Genomic DNA, 17,556 nt, shown 5'->3' with positions numbered 1-17,556 from the left:
AACAGAGAAAATAGTAAATGATATTTTTTCGAAAGTTGGTGGGTTGGTTGATTCTGGGGGAGGGGACCAAACTGTGAGGTCATCGGTCCCACCGGATTAGGGAAGGAAGTCGGACATGCCCTTTCCAAGGAACAATCCCAGCATTTGCCTGAAGCTATTTACGGAAATCACAGGAAATCTGTCATGATGGCCAGACGAGGGTTTGAACCGTCGTCCTCCCGAATGCGAGTCCAGTGCTAACCACTGTGTTATCTCGCCCGGTTTTCGAAAGTTACTGACTGCTTTTCCACAAATGGGCTAGCTTTAAACTTTGAAGAAGCATAGTACACTCAGTTATGTGCAGTTAAAAACCCACCTCCTATTAAATACTATACCAAAAAGAAATAATAAAGAATGTACAGAATTCTAAGTTCTCATACGTGCATACTGACGCAAACATCATCCTTCCAGTCACTATTTTTTCTTCGTCAGTAAAAGAATTTATTTTTGCGTTTTTCTTGATCAAGTAATTTATGTCAACATGTTTTCTGAAAAAAAAAAGAAATTTCGTTAATGATTTTTGAAAATTATAATGTTGTCATTTGACACCATTGTGTCACTAATGGCACTTATAACTGAAGAATGCGGTCAACAACTTCTTGGTACAGAAATAATTAGTACACCATTCAAGTGACGAAATTTATTGCAACAAATTGTTTAATTTGAAATTTAACAAAACAATCGTTTTTTTTCAAACGGCATTTGAAATTTTGAACTCGGCTTCTGTCGTTGCATATTTGTAATTTGCATCTTTGCTCCCTCCCTTCAATGCATTGAGGCCAATGAGAAAACCCTTCATATCTGGTATCTGAAACTGGCCTCACCTCTCTCTGCAAAATTTTTACCGCATCCGATGTGGGTTCTACATTTTCAAACTCATCCTTAGTTAATCGCAGACGTTCTCTTTTCCTCGAAGTGGTGCTGTTTTCATTCTCCATTAGAATTAAACCTTCAGCTACCTGGTTTCTGAACTTCAGCAGATCCATTTTCTCTTTACGTCCTTTTCCTTCGGCATCCAGATCTCGCAGGTACTGTAGCCATAAGTTGCATATGCAGAGACTGACCATCCAAAAAATTACTTTTACAGGCCACTTCTTAGCTTTCGTGCATAATCTGTACAGAGAGGTCAAAAAATGAATTTTGTCAAAGCCGTCCATAAAAGCACAGTAATCCTTTACAAAGGCTGATCTTGTGACCTTCAGATGTTGCTCCTGTGCTGCCCTCCACCTCTTTACTTTATCGATAATGTCTGCATCCACGTATGAGGAAGTGAGAGTGACAGCACTATTATCGAGCCAGCGAACGACACAGAGATCTTCCTGTGTAGTCACCCAACCATCGATAGGACCTCTTCCTCTTTTCTTCAGTTCAGATTCGGATTTCAGTGGGCACTTTTGTAGCCGGTTACGCCTGATGGTCCAATGGAAAAAAATCTTCTTTTTTAACGATTCCCGCACCAGTGACATATATGTAAAGTAATTATCGAATATAGTCTGTACCCACAGACCTGTGGAATATGTTCACTCAGCCATATCATAATGGAACCACCAAGGCCCAGGTGCTTGTGCTCACTTCGAATTACAGTACTTTTTCCCTGCTAAATTTCAAAATCATATACTATTCCGGAAACTTCACAACGAACAAAATTTTATACCAACAGGGTCTGGTTTACAATGAACAAATTGCTCCATTACAGTCCTTCCTTTGAAAGGGATGATTTGCACGTCAAACGCTGCCTTTCTTCTTGTTTCAGACTGACAAATTTTCCTGATTCTATTTAGCGGTGGTCTCACCTCCCAAAGTTTGTCTTCCGGAGAGCCACCTTCCATATTGTCAACTAAATAAAGATAATTCTGTTTACAGAAAATGTGTCTGCAATCAATCGTATTCTTGCGTAAGGCTCCCAATACACATGAAATCTGGAAAATCCTAATGTACCCATCAAACTATGTACTCCAGTTACGTATTTCAGAGCGGTTGCATTTCACTGGCACTCCGTTTTTCTGCACTGAATAGAAATTTGTTTGTTCCGAAAGCAATTCCAGAAAATCACTGGTGAAGTATTCCGAAAAATATTCAGCAGGATTTCTTACTTTTTCATCAGCTGTAATATCTGGACCACTGACTGTAGTGCCAAGGCATGTGGAAGGCATTTTTTTCCATTTGAAGTTATCTTGCGGCTGTTCATTTTCTGCTTGTGAAACTTCTTTTTCAGGTTCTAGAGCATCTCTTTCATTTTGTGAGGTGCGGCACTCCCATTGTGCTTCTTCATTTCTCGCATCTGCTGTATCTCCAACAGTTTCAGGTCCAGTCTCTTCACTCTCTGATAGCTCTGAAAGCTCACTGTCATAGAGCTCTAGTAGAATCTGCTCTATTTCCTTGTCGGAAAGTTTCGCCATATAAATGTCTGTAAAATTAAAATATTTACTGAAATGAGCTATGTGGTGTGTGAAAATAATCGAAAGATCCCTAAAATATTTTAAGAATGATTAGCTTTCAAAATTATTTCAACTGAACATAAAAAATATTACCTATGAAAACGAGAATGTCCAAGCAACATGAACGTACGTCGTCAGAATGGTGTCAAATGACAACCGGGTAAAAAAAAAAAAAAAAAAAAAAAACACGAAAAGGTAGCTAACAATGTTACAAAAAAACGTTCACCAAAGTAACACACACAGAATAGCATTACCCTTTAAGAAACTTGTAACACCTTTGTCTACTATAAATCTTAAAGAGGCTCAAACAGAAAGGAAAAAAGAAAATGTGAAGCTCGTTCCACATATTATAGCACACGTAACACAGCATGACAAACATTCGACTGTCGACTTCCCTATTCAAGGGAGACGAAAGCGCTCCATATGGCACACGTCTGTACTAGATAGTTGCCATCTGCCACCAGCGTGGCGAAACGCAAACATGCCGTTTTTTCCGCTCTACAGTCGGTGAAGCATGATGATGTCAACTGACAACACGTTGAACGAAAGGGTTAAACTGGAAGATCTGTACAGCAGACCTGCTAAAACGTTTAGGTTCGGCTGTTTTTTGCAAGGAGAATAATTGCAAACTTTGGGGATGTAGAAGTATGTAAACTAACATGTTTTCCATAGGTTTAATTTCATTCATTGACGTCTCATGAGGTGATATTGTTGGGTAACTCCTCGCTTATGTGAAAAGTAGTCAGTGCACAAAAGAAAGTAATTAGAATCATATATAGGGCTCATGCATCAGGTGGTTATAATTAAAATGCAGCTACTCACAGAGATTGGGGCTGCAATTGTCGTATGGCAGCGAAACTTTATACGTATTCTAATGCGTTAATGCGGAACCGACTTATGCTCAAGAAAAATTAGTTCAAATTTTGGCCACCAGGTACAATTCTGGCACTGTGAAAGCATGTGTGTCGAAATGTAACCATGTGTAATGGATTAGGAACAGGACATGGGCGAAAAAGTCAAACGTAATTACACAATTTGTTTAATATGAGAACCGAAGACGACAAAGAGATGCTGTACAGGGCCAGATTTGCTCCTTGTGGCCAGAATTGGAACAAATTTTTTTCGAGAGTAAATCGGTTTCACATTAACGCATTACAGTGTGTAACAAGTTTCGCTGCCATATGATAATTACAGCCCACAGTGGATCTCCATGAGTAGCTCCACTTCAGTTGTAACCAACCTGCACATATATCTTGCAGGCATCTCTTTAAGCAGCTGGGAACATTAACCACAGCCTCGCAGTACATTTATTCACTTATGAAATTTCTATCAACAATCCACCTGAGTATGAGAAAAAGAGATATTCACAAGTACAAAAATGAAAAAAATTATCTGCATTGTCCTTTAATGTATCTAATTTCGGCAGATAAAGGGCTGAAAAATGCAGTTACAAAACTCTTTGATAATGTACCCATGCAAACAAAATATCTGACAACACAGCGAACGTGTTCTCAGATACAGATAAAAGACGTTTGGTTCTCTTTATCAAGTCAATCTACGCCAAGAAAAACTATTGAATAGAAAAATTTTTTTTATTTTCACAGAAAAACCTATAAATGGCTATCATGTAACCAACAAAATATTTTTTCTTCATTTTTAATGTAAATATGTCTTCAATGTTTGTTCCATCGACAAGTACCACATCACATTTATTGCAAATATGATCTACGGAACACGGAACTAAGTGAGAAGGCAGTAAATGTGGGTCAATGCAAAAGTTTGGAATCGTCTACGTTATTTAGCACAGCTATTTAACCATTCTCTGTATGTATTAATAAAGAAATCAGATTGCAGTGCAATGACTTACGATCTGTTATATGTTCATCTCGTAAATAAATACAGAGAGGCAAACGAAGAAGACTAGGAGCAGCCAGCCGAAAAGTCAGCAAAAGAAGAAGAATATATTACGAAACTTTTTTTCGTTCGATTGGGCCCGCGGCATAGTACATGTCATAAACATTACATTTTGAAAAGGAAAGATCCAGACTAGCTTCAATATGTTTAACATTCTTTACGACAGCTGTTTCGGCTTTGTTGCCGGTCTCGTGTAACTTGTACGAATACAACATTGGTGAGACTGTTTACATATATGGTGGTTGCCCATTCGAATAATTATGCATTGGAATTATACACTGGCACATAGTATAGGTTGATTTGACGCAAATGCCAATATATAATTATTCACATGGGCAACCACCGTATATGTAGATGGTCTCACCAATGTTTGAATTCGCAGGTTATCTGTGAAATGGCAATAAAGCCGAAACAGCTGTCGTAAAGAATATTAAACTTACTTCAGCTAGTCTCGACCTTTCCTTTTCAAAACATAAGGAAAAAGTGAGATTTTGGAGAATATGTCTTCAGAATACTAAGACGGGTTAGATCAACATTTTATTTGTCACGCGCTATTAGAGTTCACATTATTTTGAATGTATATCAAAATAGAACTCAGTGTACGAATCCCAGACAAAATGATTATTCTGTCTCATGATTTCACTCCCGATTTATCTACTTCCATAGCCAGCTTAATTGAAGTCTTTTTTTCTGTGTTGCTGGTGGTAATTGTAGCGAATAATCTTCACGTTTTCGAGGGGACGCTAATAGCTATATACATTCCGATTTCTTGTCTGTCTGCTTTCTTGCGAATTAGTCATTGCAGCTATTTCCCAGTTGCAGAGATTTATCTTCATTCGCGGACACACTTTAAGTAATTTCGAAAAGTCATTTCCTTTTAGTTTGCCTCCAGAATCGATCATTTCTGTTGAAATCGTCTCCAGACGCCTCTCCTATTTGCATACGTGTGCACCTCTCCTGTAGTTTCTTACGTGATCCTAGCTATTTCCTTTCTGTTTACCAATCCATTTCTTGTACAAACATATACTTTTTTTTCTCTTTGTTCTGATGAAAGTGGAATCTACTTGATATAAGTTTCTGGTATTTGTTTCCTATTCTCGTTGTTTTCAATTGTTTCTCTGATCAAAATTTCATTGTATTTTCGGAAATCATCTCGGAGAGGTTTCCGAATAGTTTTAATTTAACACGTGCTGTTATGTTCCCGTTTGCTTAAAACTACCGCCTACTCTTTGATAGTTGCCTTGCTCCATTTGAGCTTTTCTTTTTGCCTTCGGCTTTTAATAGAGTAGTTGTGCAGAATCAACTGTCATTATAGGTCCCCCTACCTTACAACTCGCTGTTGCAAACGGACACTACACCGTGGCACAGACACAAATCTGAATACTGCCAACAGAGAAAAAGAAAATTGGGATGAGAGAGGTCTGAACATGGCTTGCCCGCTTGGCAGTCTAACAACGTGACCACCTTTTTTTTGACTTTTTTAAATGGTCTCGGGGGGGGGGGGGGGGGGGGAAGTGGGCAGGGGTCATTTTGCGAGGCTTAGCCACGATGTTGTCGCCAAAAAGGAACATGTGGAAGGGGTAAATAGCCACAGGAGGATATTTATTTATTGATAAAAAATAAATCTTTGTCACCGAAAAGAAAAGAAAACAAAACACAAAGTTACACTTCTGTAACACGCACATACGGCGGCGGTACTCTACGGACACTGCCACCCCATCTTCATGGAATGTCTTCTCGTAATGTTGTGTAGGTACCGGAATTTGACCAATCTCCCACGTGTAAATGTATCAAATTTTTCTCCCACGATGAATAATTCAGCTACAGGGCGGATCGTGGAAGATGCTCTTAGGGTTCTTCACAATAGCACAATGACGATCGTTTAATTATTGCCAAAAATCCATGAGTTCTACGACACCATTCCAAATCGCATGACCTCTGATCCACAGGACAACGTTGTGTTTCCTCGGGTAATAAACAGCGTCGGGGTAGAGGAGAGTGCGGGAATCAACATAAGCGGACGATGTCCCTAAAAAAAGAGCCAAAATTTGACGCAAAAAATACCAGATCTCTTCCGCTGGCCCGCAATGTAGCCAGTGTTCGTCTCACAATGTAGCCAGTGTTTCTTTGTTCGTTTGTATCCTGGACGTTGTAGTTTACACATAAAGGCAAATCTGCGAGATGAATCCTATGGAGTCTCTTTCGAGTAATTTGTTTTCAGTTAGCCACCAAGTACCAGGTCGAACGTACGTCTGAATCTAGCATTACCGCACTGACAGTGTGCCATACTACATCCCAGTGTAGTTAGACGACATTAGGCGGCGAAGTAGTATGCCCTGCTCGTCACTATTGTTGCCACCTCCCTTTACACTAACATTCCTAATGCTCATGGCCTTACCACTATTGAACAATACCTTCATCAACGCCTGACGGATTCCAAACCAACAACCTCCTTCCTAGTCGCCATGACCAACTACATCCGCACCCACAATTACTTCTCCTTTGAAGGCATTATCTACAAACAAATCTGGGGTACAGCTATGGGCACCTGCACAGCATCGTCCTAAGCCAACCTATTCATGGGCCATCTAGAGGAATCCTTCCTAAAAACCTAGGCTCCTAAACTCCTTACCTGGTTCAGATTCATTGATGATGTCTTTGTGATTTGGATCGTGGGTGAGGACACCCTATTCATATTCTTCCAGAACCTCAAGAACTTCTCCCCCATTTGCTTCACCTGGTCCTACTCAGCCCAAGAAGGCAGCTTCCTAGATGTTGACCTCCACCTCAAAGATGGCTACATCAGTACCTAAGTTCATATCAAACCTACAAACCATCAGCAATACTTCCACTTTGACAGCTGCAACCCGTTCCATACCAAGAAGTCCCAGCCGTACAGCCTAGCCATCCATGGTCATCGCATCTGCAGTGATGAGCAGTCCCTCTTGAAATATACCGAGAGTCCTACTGAAGCCTTTACAGACCATAATTATCCTCCCAACCTTGTACAAAAACAAATCTCCCGTGCCTTATCTTTCCAGTCTCCCACCACCTCCCAAAGTCCCACCGTCCAGCCACAGAGGAGCATTCCCCTCTTAACTCAGTATCAGCCTGGACTGGAGCAACTGAATTACATTCTCTGCCAGGGTTTCTACTACCTCTCGTCGTGTCCTGAAATGAGACATGTCCTGCCCGCTATCCTTCCCACCCCTCCCACAGTGGTATTCTGCTGTCCACCAAACCTTACCCCTGCTCCCAATCCCTTACCTCATGGCTCATACTCCTGTAATAGGCCCATATGCGAGACCTGTCCCCTACATCCTCAATCTTCCTTAGTCAGTGTCCTCACACATCCAGCCCCTTCCCTGTTCCCATTCCATCTCTACACAGCCGTCAATCCACCATCACATCTAGTCTTTTTACTTCACTCCTTTTCCGCTACTCCCCCCCCCCTCCCCACCTCTCCCCTACCCACCATCTAACCTGCAGAACATCACTGTCCACCACCATCCCCCCCTCCCCACTATCCCTCCTCCTCCCCACCCCAGCCTTCTCCTTACCCCCACCCAGTCACCACTCCCATAATGCACTGATGTTGCTGCTTGCAGTGTGGTTTCAATTGCCTGAGACTGCAGTTGTGTGTGTGAACTGAGTTTGTGTATGTATGTGTGTGTGTGTGTGTGTGTGTGTGTGTGTGTGTGTGTGTGTTTGTATGTTTGCGTTTGTTGTCTATTGTCGACAGAGGCCTTAATCACTGAAATCTTTATTTGTGACATTCTTTTTGTTGTGCCTATCTTTGACACAGAATCTATGGTATATGGCGAGTGGCAACTTTCCTTTTCGTAATATCGTTATATTCCAGCCTGGATTTTTCCATTGTTTAATAGCATTATTAAAAATCTTACTTGCAAGTTTGGGACACTGGTCTTGTAAATGTCACTCAGCAGTGGGCTGGTCAATGCACTTATAGCCATGATATATGCAGATGTATGTATAAGTGTATCAGTTGTATTAACTGAGCGACTGGAGGGTATATATTTAATTTAATTTATTATTATTAACAACAGGTATCTTAGGGCTTAGAAATTAACAAAACAAAGAATGAAATAATTTGTGCAGTATGTTCAAAAACATTGTAGTCAGTATATCAGTATGTCTGGTTATGATATTAAGGTAAAAGACAAACGCTATATATGTTTCACAAATACCAAAAACTAAAGACACAATGTATAAATAAGTGTGTTGTGTGCGTGGAAGTAATGTATGTATGAACAGATGCACACAGCCATAGTTGTCTGTACTTACACTATTCAGCTCCTGTTTTATGTAGGACCTCATACTAAGCATTTACATGATAAGATCATCTCTTTTACTGCCTAAAAATCCACAAACAAATCCTTTGAAGGCTTCTCAAGCTTTCTTTTCTTTTCACTCTATAACTTGGTCACATGTAGTAGCCTTTACAAGTTCTTGAATTTGTGGCCCAATAAGAATACCTTCCTTAACTTTTGCATCACTAAATTTTGGAAATTTCTCTCTTATGTACTTAAAGGCCCATTCTTCTTGGTTTATATCTGTGACAGAATTTTTCATCAAACCCAGCTTGAAATGCAGGGGTGGCAAAGAACATCTTTTGAGTCTGCGAGAGGTTCACCAACATTTTTCTCACTAGGGTTGAGATTTCTTGCAGGCCAATCTGGTTTAATATAATGCAATTTCCTATCCCTACTGTCCCAAATTCACAAGAAGTAGCAATATTTAGTGTACCCCAGTTGCATTTCTAAGGGTAAGGCAATGATTTTTAAATCACCAAAGATTTTCTATTTGTGTTCATGATATTTGATTGAATCCAAGAGGGTTCCTTCATGCCTCCTTCACATGAACTGATGACCAACAGGAATAGAAGGAAGACAGTTGGCATTGTGAAGTAACACAGCTTTCAAGCTAAGTTTGGAGGAGTCCATGAATAGCCTCCATTCAGTTGGGTCATGGTTCAAATTCAAAGATTTTATCAAGCCATTAATGTCATAGCAAACAACAAGATTGTTTTTCTTCTCCAAAAAGGAAGCAGTGCAAAATGTGACATTTTCTGTACTGTGAGACTATAACATTATTTTTGAGAAGATTCCATTGCTGTAGTTGAGACCCAAGAATCTCTGCCTTTTCTTTTGACAGGTGAAAGTCTCTAATGAGATCACTCAAATCTGCTTGACTCAGCCTGTGCAGTTTACCATCTTTTCCCTAAAAATATGGGTCACAGGATGTGGAAAGACAGTTTGGTTCTTCTTCTTCTTCTTCTTGTTCCACATTGTCCTCATTTTCTTCTTCAAACACACAATTTTCATGTGGATTAGGAACTGGTAAACTATCTGAACACAGAATGGGTCAATTAGCAGATCAAAGATTTGGGTACGGAACTGTTCTTCTTTTCTTCACAGACAATCCTGCCTTTATAGGTGTAGTCAAGCAGAAATAGCAGTCATCTGTATGATTTGTAGGCTCCAACCAAAGCATAGGCACAGCAAAATCCATAGATCGTTTCTTATTTTGCAATGTTTCTAGTAGTGTAACTGAACATGTGTTGCAACGTATGTGGAGCCAAAGACTTATCCTGGTGCCCTCCTATCATACTCAAATTATGCTGATAGGTAGTCTTCATAAGAGGCATCAGATTGCATTTCTGTGAGGCAAATGGTACTTCATCACAAATGTTATAAAAATTGTTCATCTTATTTACAAATTTTCGGGGCATTTTTACGAATAGCTCTCTCAAACCAGAAATTCTGGTTTAATTACAGCAGAAATTCTATGAAACTCACAGTCACAGCAACAGTATCTATGTTTATGGCTTACAAACAACTGAAGAGCATTTGTGTTTTGTTATTGTACAGGTGTGTGCCAACTCAAAAACAAAATTTCACCCAAACTGAAAATGTTGACTATAAAAGTGAAATGTCACTTTATATCCAAGGCAAGAGCTAATCTGTCATTTTTACGGTGATTTTTTCATTCAGCAGTTGGTAATAAATAAAAATTAATTATTTTTGAGCCCAAAACATTTTCATTGTTGGACAGTGTATTTTGCAAAAGGAAATTTTATAAGGAGAGCTACAATTTTAGAGTTAAAATTGCAGGATCAATTTTTGAAAGTTTTTTAATCTCAGGTGTCATATTCCCAAATTTGTTACCAAGACAGTTTCATTTTCCTCATAAGAACAAAAGTGGGAAATGGAATTGTCTTTTAAATGATTTCTGCACCAATTATTTTATCTTATTGGTGTTTTAAGTGAAATAGTCCTTCTAATAAAAGATTTGTAATTACATACACACAATACACACACACACACACACACAACACACACACACACACACACACACACACACACTAACTCGCATTGATATTTCCAAAGGATGTCTGCATCTCTGTAACAGTAAGACATGTTTATTACATTATCTGTGTTGTAAGATAAGTTTTCTCCTTGTTGAGATTAGAAATGTGAATGAATTAACTCATTTCTTCTTTGTCCCTCACCTTTAATATTTTAAATGTTTGCTGCAAAATTTTGCTCATTAATTACATTTCTGAAATGGGAATTAAGCACTAAGACCACTGAAAGAAAAGGCAACAATTAACAATAAAGTTATAAACACATTGTATTTAGCAACACAGTATATTGCTCAAACAGCCAGTCTGTCTACAAACAGAGAAGAAAAATATAAACTTATAGTTAAAGGTTCTAAGAATGAATTAGGGGAAATTAAAAAATGATAATTTAATATAAATTAGAAACTCTGACTGTTGATTAATAACTGTCATTTTTCTCATAACTCACAGTAATAAAATCATGTCATTAATCCTGTTTCTTATTACACACAGTTACTATTTTCTTGTTTCAACTTTTGTATGCCTTTTGGACCTTATGACTCCTGAAATAATATCTTTTTGCATTGTTCCAGCATGATTTTCTGCTGTAGACCAAAATGCATATCAGTTTCAACTGAAGAATCAACAGAAGAACCTAAGTGTATTAATGCCACATGGTTGTGGCACAATGAAGTTAAGGACTTTAACAAAGTTGTGTAACAGCTATGCATAATGGCGTTAATTCATGCTGTTTCAGTATTTAGTTTGATAAGATATGTTTGGTAGATGTATTTCTTAGAGAATCATTGACAGTGAGATCACAAGAGTAAAATCAGCAAGGATTCAAAAGCTGATTAGCACAGTTCTATTCCATGTCCTGTTTTTTAAGGTTCATTCTATTTCCTGCCCACATTAGTGTAGGTTTACATGAAAGCTCTCAATATTTTGTTTCACATTATCTGGTAATCCTAATTGTGAACGTTTACCACATTCACTTTTTGCAGTGATTGAACTATGACTATCCAAGAAAGCTGCTGTGCTCAAATTATACTCAGAACTGAGAGCTGGATGAAACCCAAAGTAGAAAGCCCCAAAATATTTAATGAGGTATGGAATATATTTCGAAAAGACAGGTTACTCAATGTAGGGAAGGAGGCTTTTCAGTGCAATTGACAAAAATATTGTGTCTACTGTGGTTGAAATTTAGTCTGACTGCAAAGTTACCTGGATATGAGTAACTGACCTCACCTCAACTCAAGTTAATCATTGGATGTTTTGACTGGCCGCCTGATTCTGCCATAACAGTTTTAGAATCATTTAAAGAATGTGCACTCAATAGGGTGGAAGTACCTCAACAATGCAATATTAGTTGGAGGTGACTCCAATGCATTGAGTATAGACTGGGACATCTATGGATTCATTGCAGGTGGTACAGACAGTCTTGTGATGCGCTTCTGAACATGTTTTCTGAAAACTTATTGAGCAACTAGTTCAACAACCCACACACAGTGGCAGTCACTAGAGTTAATAAATCCACCAAAAAGTTTTTATGCTGGGAAGGGCTTATTAGTAGCTGTTAGCATCATACTTAGGCAATGATATCATTTAGCTCCAATATGATGGACATAGATGGACTATGGACAAAGTTTAAAATCTATATCACACTCTAAAGAAGTGTGTAAGGAGCAAGTAGATTAAGGTTGAAAAAGACCAACAGTAGTTTAATAATGATATTCAGAAAATGCTGAGGAAAAAGAGAATCTTGCATTCTTGTTACAAAAAGAACACAGAAATATTGACTGGAAAAAGTTGTAGAAATTTGTGCATCTACAACAAGATCAATACATGAAGCATGAAAGAACTTCCACCATCACCCCTCAGCAAAAGCTCTTGATGAGAACTCAAGAAAATTCTAGCCCTACATAAAATCACTGAGGAGGTTAAAGGCTTCTATCCAGGCACTTCTCGAACAGTGTGGTGCAGCAATAGATGGCAGAAAAAGAAAGCTGATTTTTTTAATTTTGTACTAAAAAAAATCATTCACGTAGGAGGATCATACAGCTCTTACAGACATACCACCATTTGATAACCCCTCAGATTCCTGTATGGAGAAAATAGAGAGAGGCAACCCTGGTGTTGACAAGCAAGTGAAAGATTTGAGAACAAATAAGTCACCAAGTCTGGATGGAATCCCATTTTAGTTTTATAGGGATTACTCTTCAGCATTGGCCTCTTGCATTTATCATGAATCTCTCACCCGGTGAAAAGTACGAAACGACTGGAAAAAGTGCAGGTGATTTCTGTGTATAAAAAGCATAAAAGAACTGTCCAAAAAAATTACAGACCAATATCCTCAACATTGGTTCACTGCAGAATTCATGAACTTATGGTATGTTCAAAAGTAATAAATTCCCTTGGAACATAAAAGTTTATGTCAGTATGAATTTATACAGCACCATTCACATGAAACTTAACTTGCCGTTTTCTCACATCGTATTATGCAAACCATGGTTGAAGGGCAACAGGCAGATTACATATTCCTATATTTATTAAGTGTTGGACACAGTGCCTCACTGCAAAACTCAACAAAGATCCAAGCATATGGAATGGATTCCCAGATATGCGAGTAGTTGGAAGAGTTCTTAAGTAACGGAACCCAATATGTTGACCTGGACAACAAGCGTTCATCAGACATAATGGTATCATCAGGGAAGCATGACAGTGTAATGACTCTACCACTCTCTTTCCTATAAATATATGCTTCTACAATAGTCTTAGGTTACTAGTTTTTACTCATGGCTGCAAAACATTGCCACCACTTCTTACTTTAATCTTTTATTTTGATAGTTGATGTTTTCCATTAAAGCACAGTGACAGCATACACCACTAGGTCAGAATCACTACTGACTCACCTTGTGAACTCTCCTTCTGAAAAATATCTTATCACTTGACAGGAAGCTAAGATGGCGCCTAGTGTAGATCGGGAGTATGTTAGTTCCGTACAAAAGTCAAAAAATAACGAGGAAAAGTGTTCGATATGCAACAAATTCTGTGTGTATTATGACAGTACATGTATGCCATGTTATATTATCGCAAAAGTAGACGCCAAAAAAAAAAACTTGTAACAGGAAAATGTTATAATCAGGCATCTCATCCAGCAAGTACTTCGACTCATTCGTGGGAAATGGTGAACTCTGATACAACATGCCATTGCAAGAAACGTGTTGTAAAAGGTATAATGTGCTTAAATTGTAAAACGGTTTTTCATTATTCGTGTGTTAATGTCAGTCCTAAAAGGAAACTATGGTTCTGCAATAGCTGTTTCAAAGGCGACTTAGGCCAAAAACCTAATATGAGAAACACCAAAGACGAAGTTATCAGTGCTCTACTGGAAGAGTTTTCAGTTATAAAACATCACGAACATGAACAGTATGAAAAAGAAGCAAAGAGGCTTAGCGTTTTACCTCAAGATACTGTAACTTTTGTTAATAACAGTTCTGTTGTTTATGTTTGTAGAAAGTGCGGGAAAAACACAAACAGTGGTGTAACCTGTTGCGAGTGCGAAAGAAAACATCAGTCTATAACTCCCGACCATGTTCCAAAATTTTACATTTTAGGCGATAGCCACAGCCGCGGTATTGTCTCACGCATAAATAAATCTTCAAATGTGAAATCGATGAGCTTTGTAAAGCCTGGGGCGCCCCTCTCAGAAATAAGAAAATTAGTTTTTTTCTGAAGAAATAAAAAAGCTGTCTTCGAAAGATTTTGTTGTCCTCTTTGGTGGATCTAATGACATTTATCAAAATGATACATCTAAAGCCTGCTGCGAATTAAACAAGTGTTTATCTGAACTAAGTCATACAAACGTTATCCTCGTAAATATACCACAAAGGTACGACTTGATGTCCTGGTCGTGTGTAAACAAGGAAATTAGTGCCGCCAATGAACTTTTTTCCAGTATATGCAAGCAATATAGAAATGTTTCTGTTGTTAATATTAATACCATTGGACGCAGATTCCACACTACTCACGGGCTGCACTTAAATGGCCTTGGAAAGCAACTTGTTACATTAAAGCTAATGGAAATTATTCAGAGACTGCAATACTTACCAACAACATCATCAGTGGTACCTGTATCATCATCACAGAAAGTATCTCTAGGAGTGACTAATGCAGAATCAGATACAGTAACAGAAAATGCAGCAGAAGTACCTAAAGAAGCAATACTAACAGAAGTAGAATCAACAGCAGCGTCAGAAGAACCACGTTCAGTAACAGCAGAAGTAACTCCTCCAGCATTAGAACCAGCTCCTACAGCAGTAACACCATCTCCCTCACCAGCAGTAGCAGCACAAACTACTTCACCAGCAATAGCAGAAGAAACACCATCAGCAACAGCAGAAGCAACTCCTCCAGCAGTAGAACCAGTTCCTATAGCAGCAGCACCATCTCCTACACCAGCAGTAGCAGAACCAACTCCTTTACCAGTAATAGCAGAAACAACTCCTCCACCAGCAGCACCTAAACCAACTTCACCAACAGCAGAAACAGTACCAGCTCCTCCTCCATCACCTTCAAGAGTAGCAGAAAAGAATAGACCAGTCACAGTAAGTAAAGTATCATCTTTGTCTCATGATGAAGTGATACCAAATGATTTGGGAAAACATGTTCCTAAAAAACTTGTAGACAGTAAAGTGAAACAAACTTCCAACCGTGTTTCAAAGAGACCCAAAAAATTACCAAAGAGAAATGAAAATTTTTTATGGTTTATCCCAAGGAAGTCCAACCGCCACCTAACATAGATTCCAGGGCTGAAAAAACAATTAAATGTTCTCCATTGCCCCATAATACTGTACTCCTCCCCTCCTGTGAGAGTAACTCTATCTTATTTCTGCACTTAAATGTCAGGTCTCTGAAAAATAAAGCTGATGAGCTTGGTATACTATTAAAAAGTAACAAAAGAATGATTTTATGTATAAACGAACATTGGTTAAAGGAAGAGGATATAAAACTGTATGTACCATCAGGTTTCAGATTAGCTACATACTTCTGCAGACCCAGTGAATCCTATGGGGGTTCATCCATAGGCCTATATATTAGCAATGATCTAGACTTAAAGTTTTCTGTTCTTGAAGTTAGTGACCTATGCATTAAAGGTGTTTTTGAAGCAGCTGCTTTTATTATACCTAGTATACAGCTCATAACTGTGTCTTTATATCACACTCCTGAAAGTAATGTAGAACAATTTATAGAACGTTTAGAAAAACTTGTGATCAGTATACAAAAATATACTAAATACAAAATTTTAATCTTTGGGGATCTAAACATAGACATTAGGAATTGACAGCCAGAAATGTTAATTTAGTAAACATGTTAGGATCCTATAATCTCTTTTGTGCTAACGAAAGTCCTACAAGGCACTCCTCCTGTCTTGACAATCTAATAACAAATGTATACAAATGTGATTTTGAGCTAGGCTTATTTAATGTCGATTACCTGTCAGACCATAGAGGTATATGGGTGAAACTAATTACTAAAAAACCAAAAGAAGACGAGGAACAAACTCAGTGTGTCAGACTATCTACAGATACAAATATTAGCAAGTATAGAGAAGAACTTAAGTCTATAGACTGGAATACTGTTATGCACTCCTCCAGAAATATTGATGAAGCCTTCAGCACATTCCTCAAAATCATTTCTGAAATCTTCCACACATGCTGTCCACTGGTTAAAAAACAAAAAAACAAGAAAGTTAGGAAACCTAGCCGCTCAACTTTACAGAAGTGGTTTTCACCCCAATTACAAAAACTGAGACTATTGGTAATTACTTGTCACGATAAGGTCAAAAAGGGAGCAGTAGACAAAGAAACTTACAAAAACCTGAAAAGAAAATATAGATCTGAAATTAAAATAGCCAAGTGTAAGGCAAATGGTGATTTCATTAAAAAATCACACAATAAATGTAAGGCTGCATGGAAAGTAATAAAAGCAGAGCTAGGTATGGATATAAACTACAAAGACAACACAAATGCTGCTAACGTCACTGCTGATGATTTCAATCACTTTTTTGTCAACTCTGCCAATCTTAGCCTTCCAACCCACAGCAACCAGAATTCCAATTCAACACATACACCTATTTCTCATCCCTTATCTGGCAGAAATTTTCAACAAAACATTACAAACATAGTGTCAGCTTGTAAATGGAGAGAAGTACAAGTAACTGATATAATTAAAGCAACCTCTAAATTAGGATACTCTAGATCTGAAGATGTGTATGGCCTGTCAAACTATGTAATTAAAAAAGTTGTAGATCTCATAACATATCCTCTTTGCATACTGATAAACTGGATGCTCTCGAGTGGACACTTTCCAGAATGTCTCAAAAAAACAGTTGTCATACCATTATACAAAAAGGGTGACAAGTCCTGTATCAATAATTATAGACCAATTTCACTTGTGCCTATTCTCTCAAAAATAATAGAACATTGCATACTGCAGCAAATATGCATACACCTATCAGACAATAATATATTAAATTATTCTCAGTATGGATTCAGGTCAAACTTATCAACAGTCAAAGCAGTTGAAAACCTTATCTCTTTTGTACTAAGTGCATTTGAGTCAGAATTATCTGCTGAAGCCATTCTAATTGACCTGAGTAAGGCTTTCGACTCAGTTAACCACAAATTATTATTAGATAAACTGTGTTGCTATGGAATCAAACACTTGGAACTCTCACTAATTGAATCATACCTCAGCAATAGAAAACAAATAGTAAAGCATAATGACCAACAGTCACAA

General features: G+C 38.1%; 2 protein-coding genes across 2 annotated transcripts in view; one reads left to right on the top strand and one right to left on the bottom strand.

Annotated features, from left to right (window-relative positions):
- LOC126260634 (venom allergen 5-like) overlaps positions 1-2,438 on the bottom strand; it is a 157,219-nt gene extending 154,781 nt beyond the window's left edge. The window contains exon 1 of the mRNA XM_049957972.1: positions 2,133-2,438. Within this exon, the coding sequence (XP_049813929.1) occupies positions 2,133-2,438 (306 nt within the window). The remainder of the gene's footprint in view (positions 1-2,132) is intronic.
- A 12,396-nt stretch (positions 2,439-14,834) lies between these two features.
- On the top strand, positions 14,835-15,557 carry LOC126260632 (calphotin-like). The gene has a single exon (XM_049957971.1). The coding sequence runs from the start codon at positions 14,835-14,837 to the stop codon at positions 15,555-15,557; it is 723 nt and encodes a 240-aa protein (XP_049813928.1).
- Positions 15,558-17,556: the final 1,999 nt, after the last annotated feature.

The sequence above is a fragment of the Schistocerca nitens genome, chromosome 5 (assembly GCF_023898315.1).
Source record: "Schistocerca nitens isolate TAMUIC-IGC-003100 chromosome 5, iqSchNite1.1, whole genome shotgun sequence".
NCBI lineage: Eukaryota > Metazoa > Arthropoda > Insecta > Orthoptera > Acrididae > Schistocerca > Schistocerca nitens.
The sequence above is the reverse complement of the archived record's forward strand: the minus strand, read 5'-3'. Positions and strand labels throughout refer to the sequence as shown.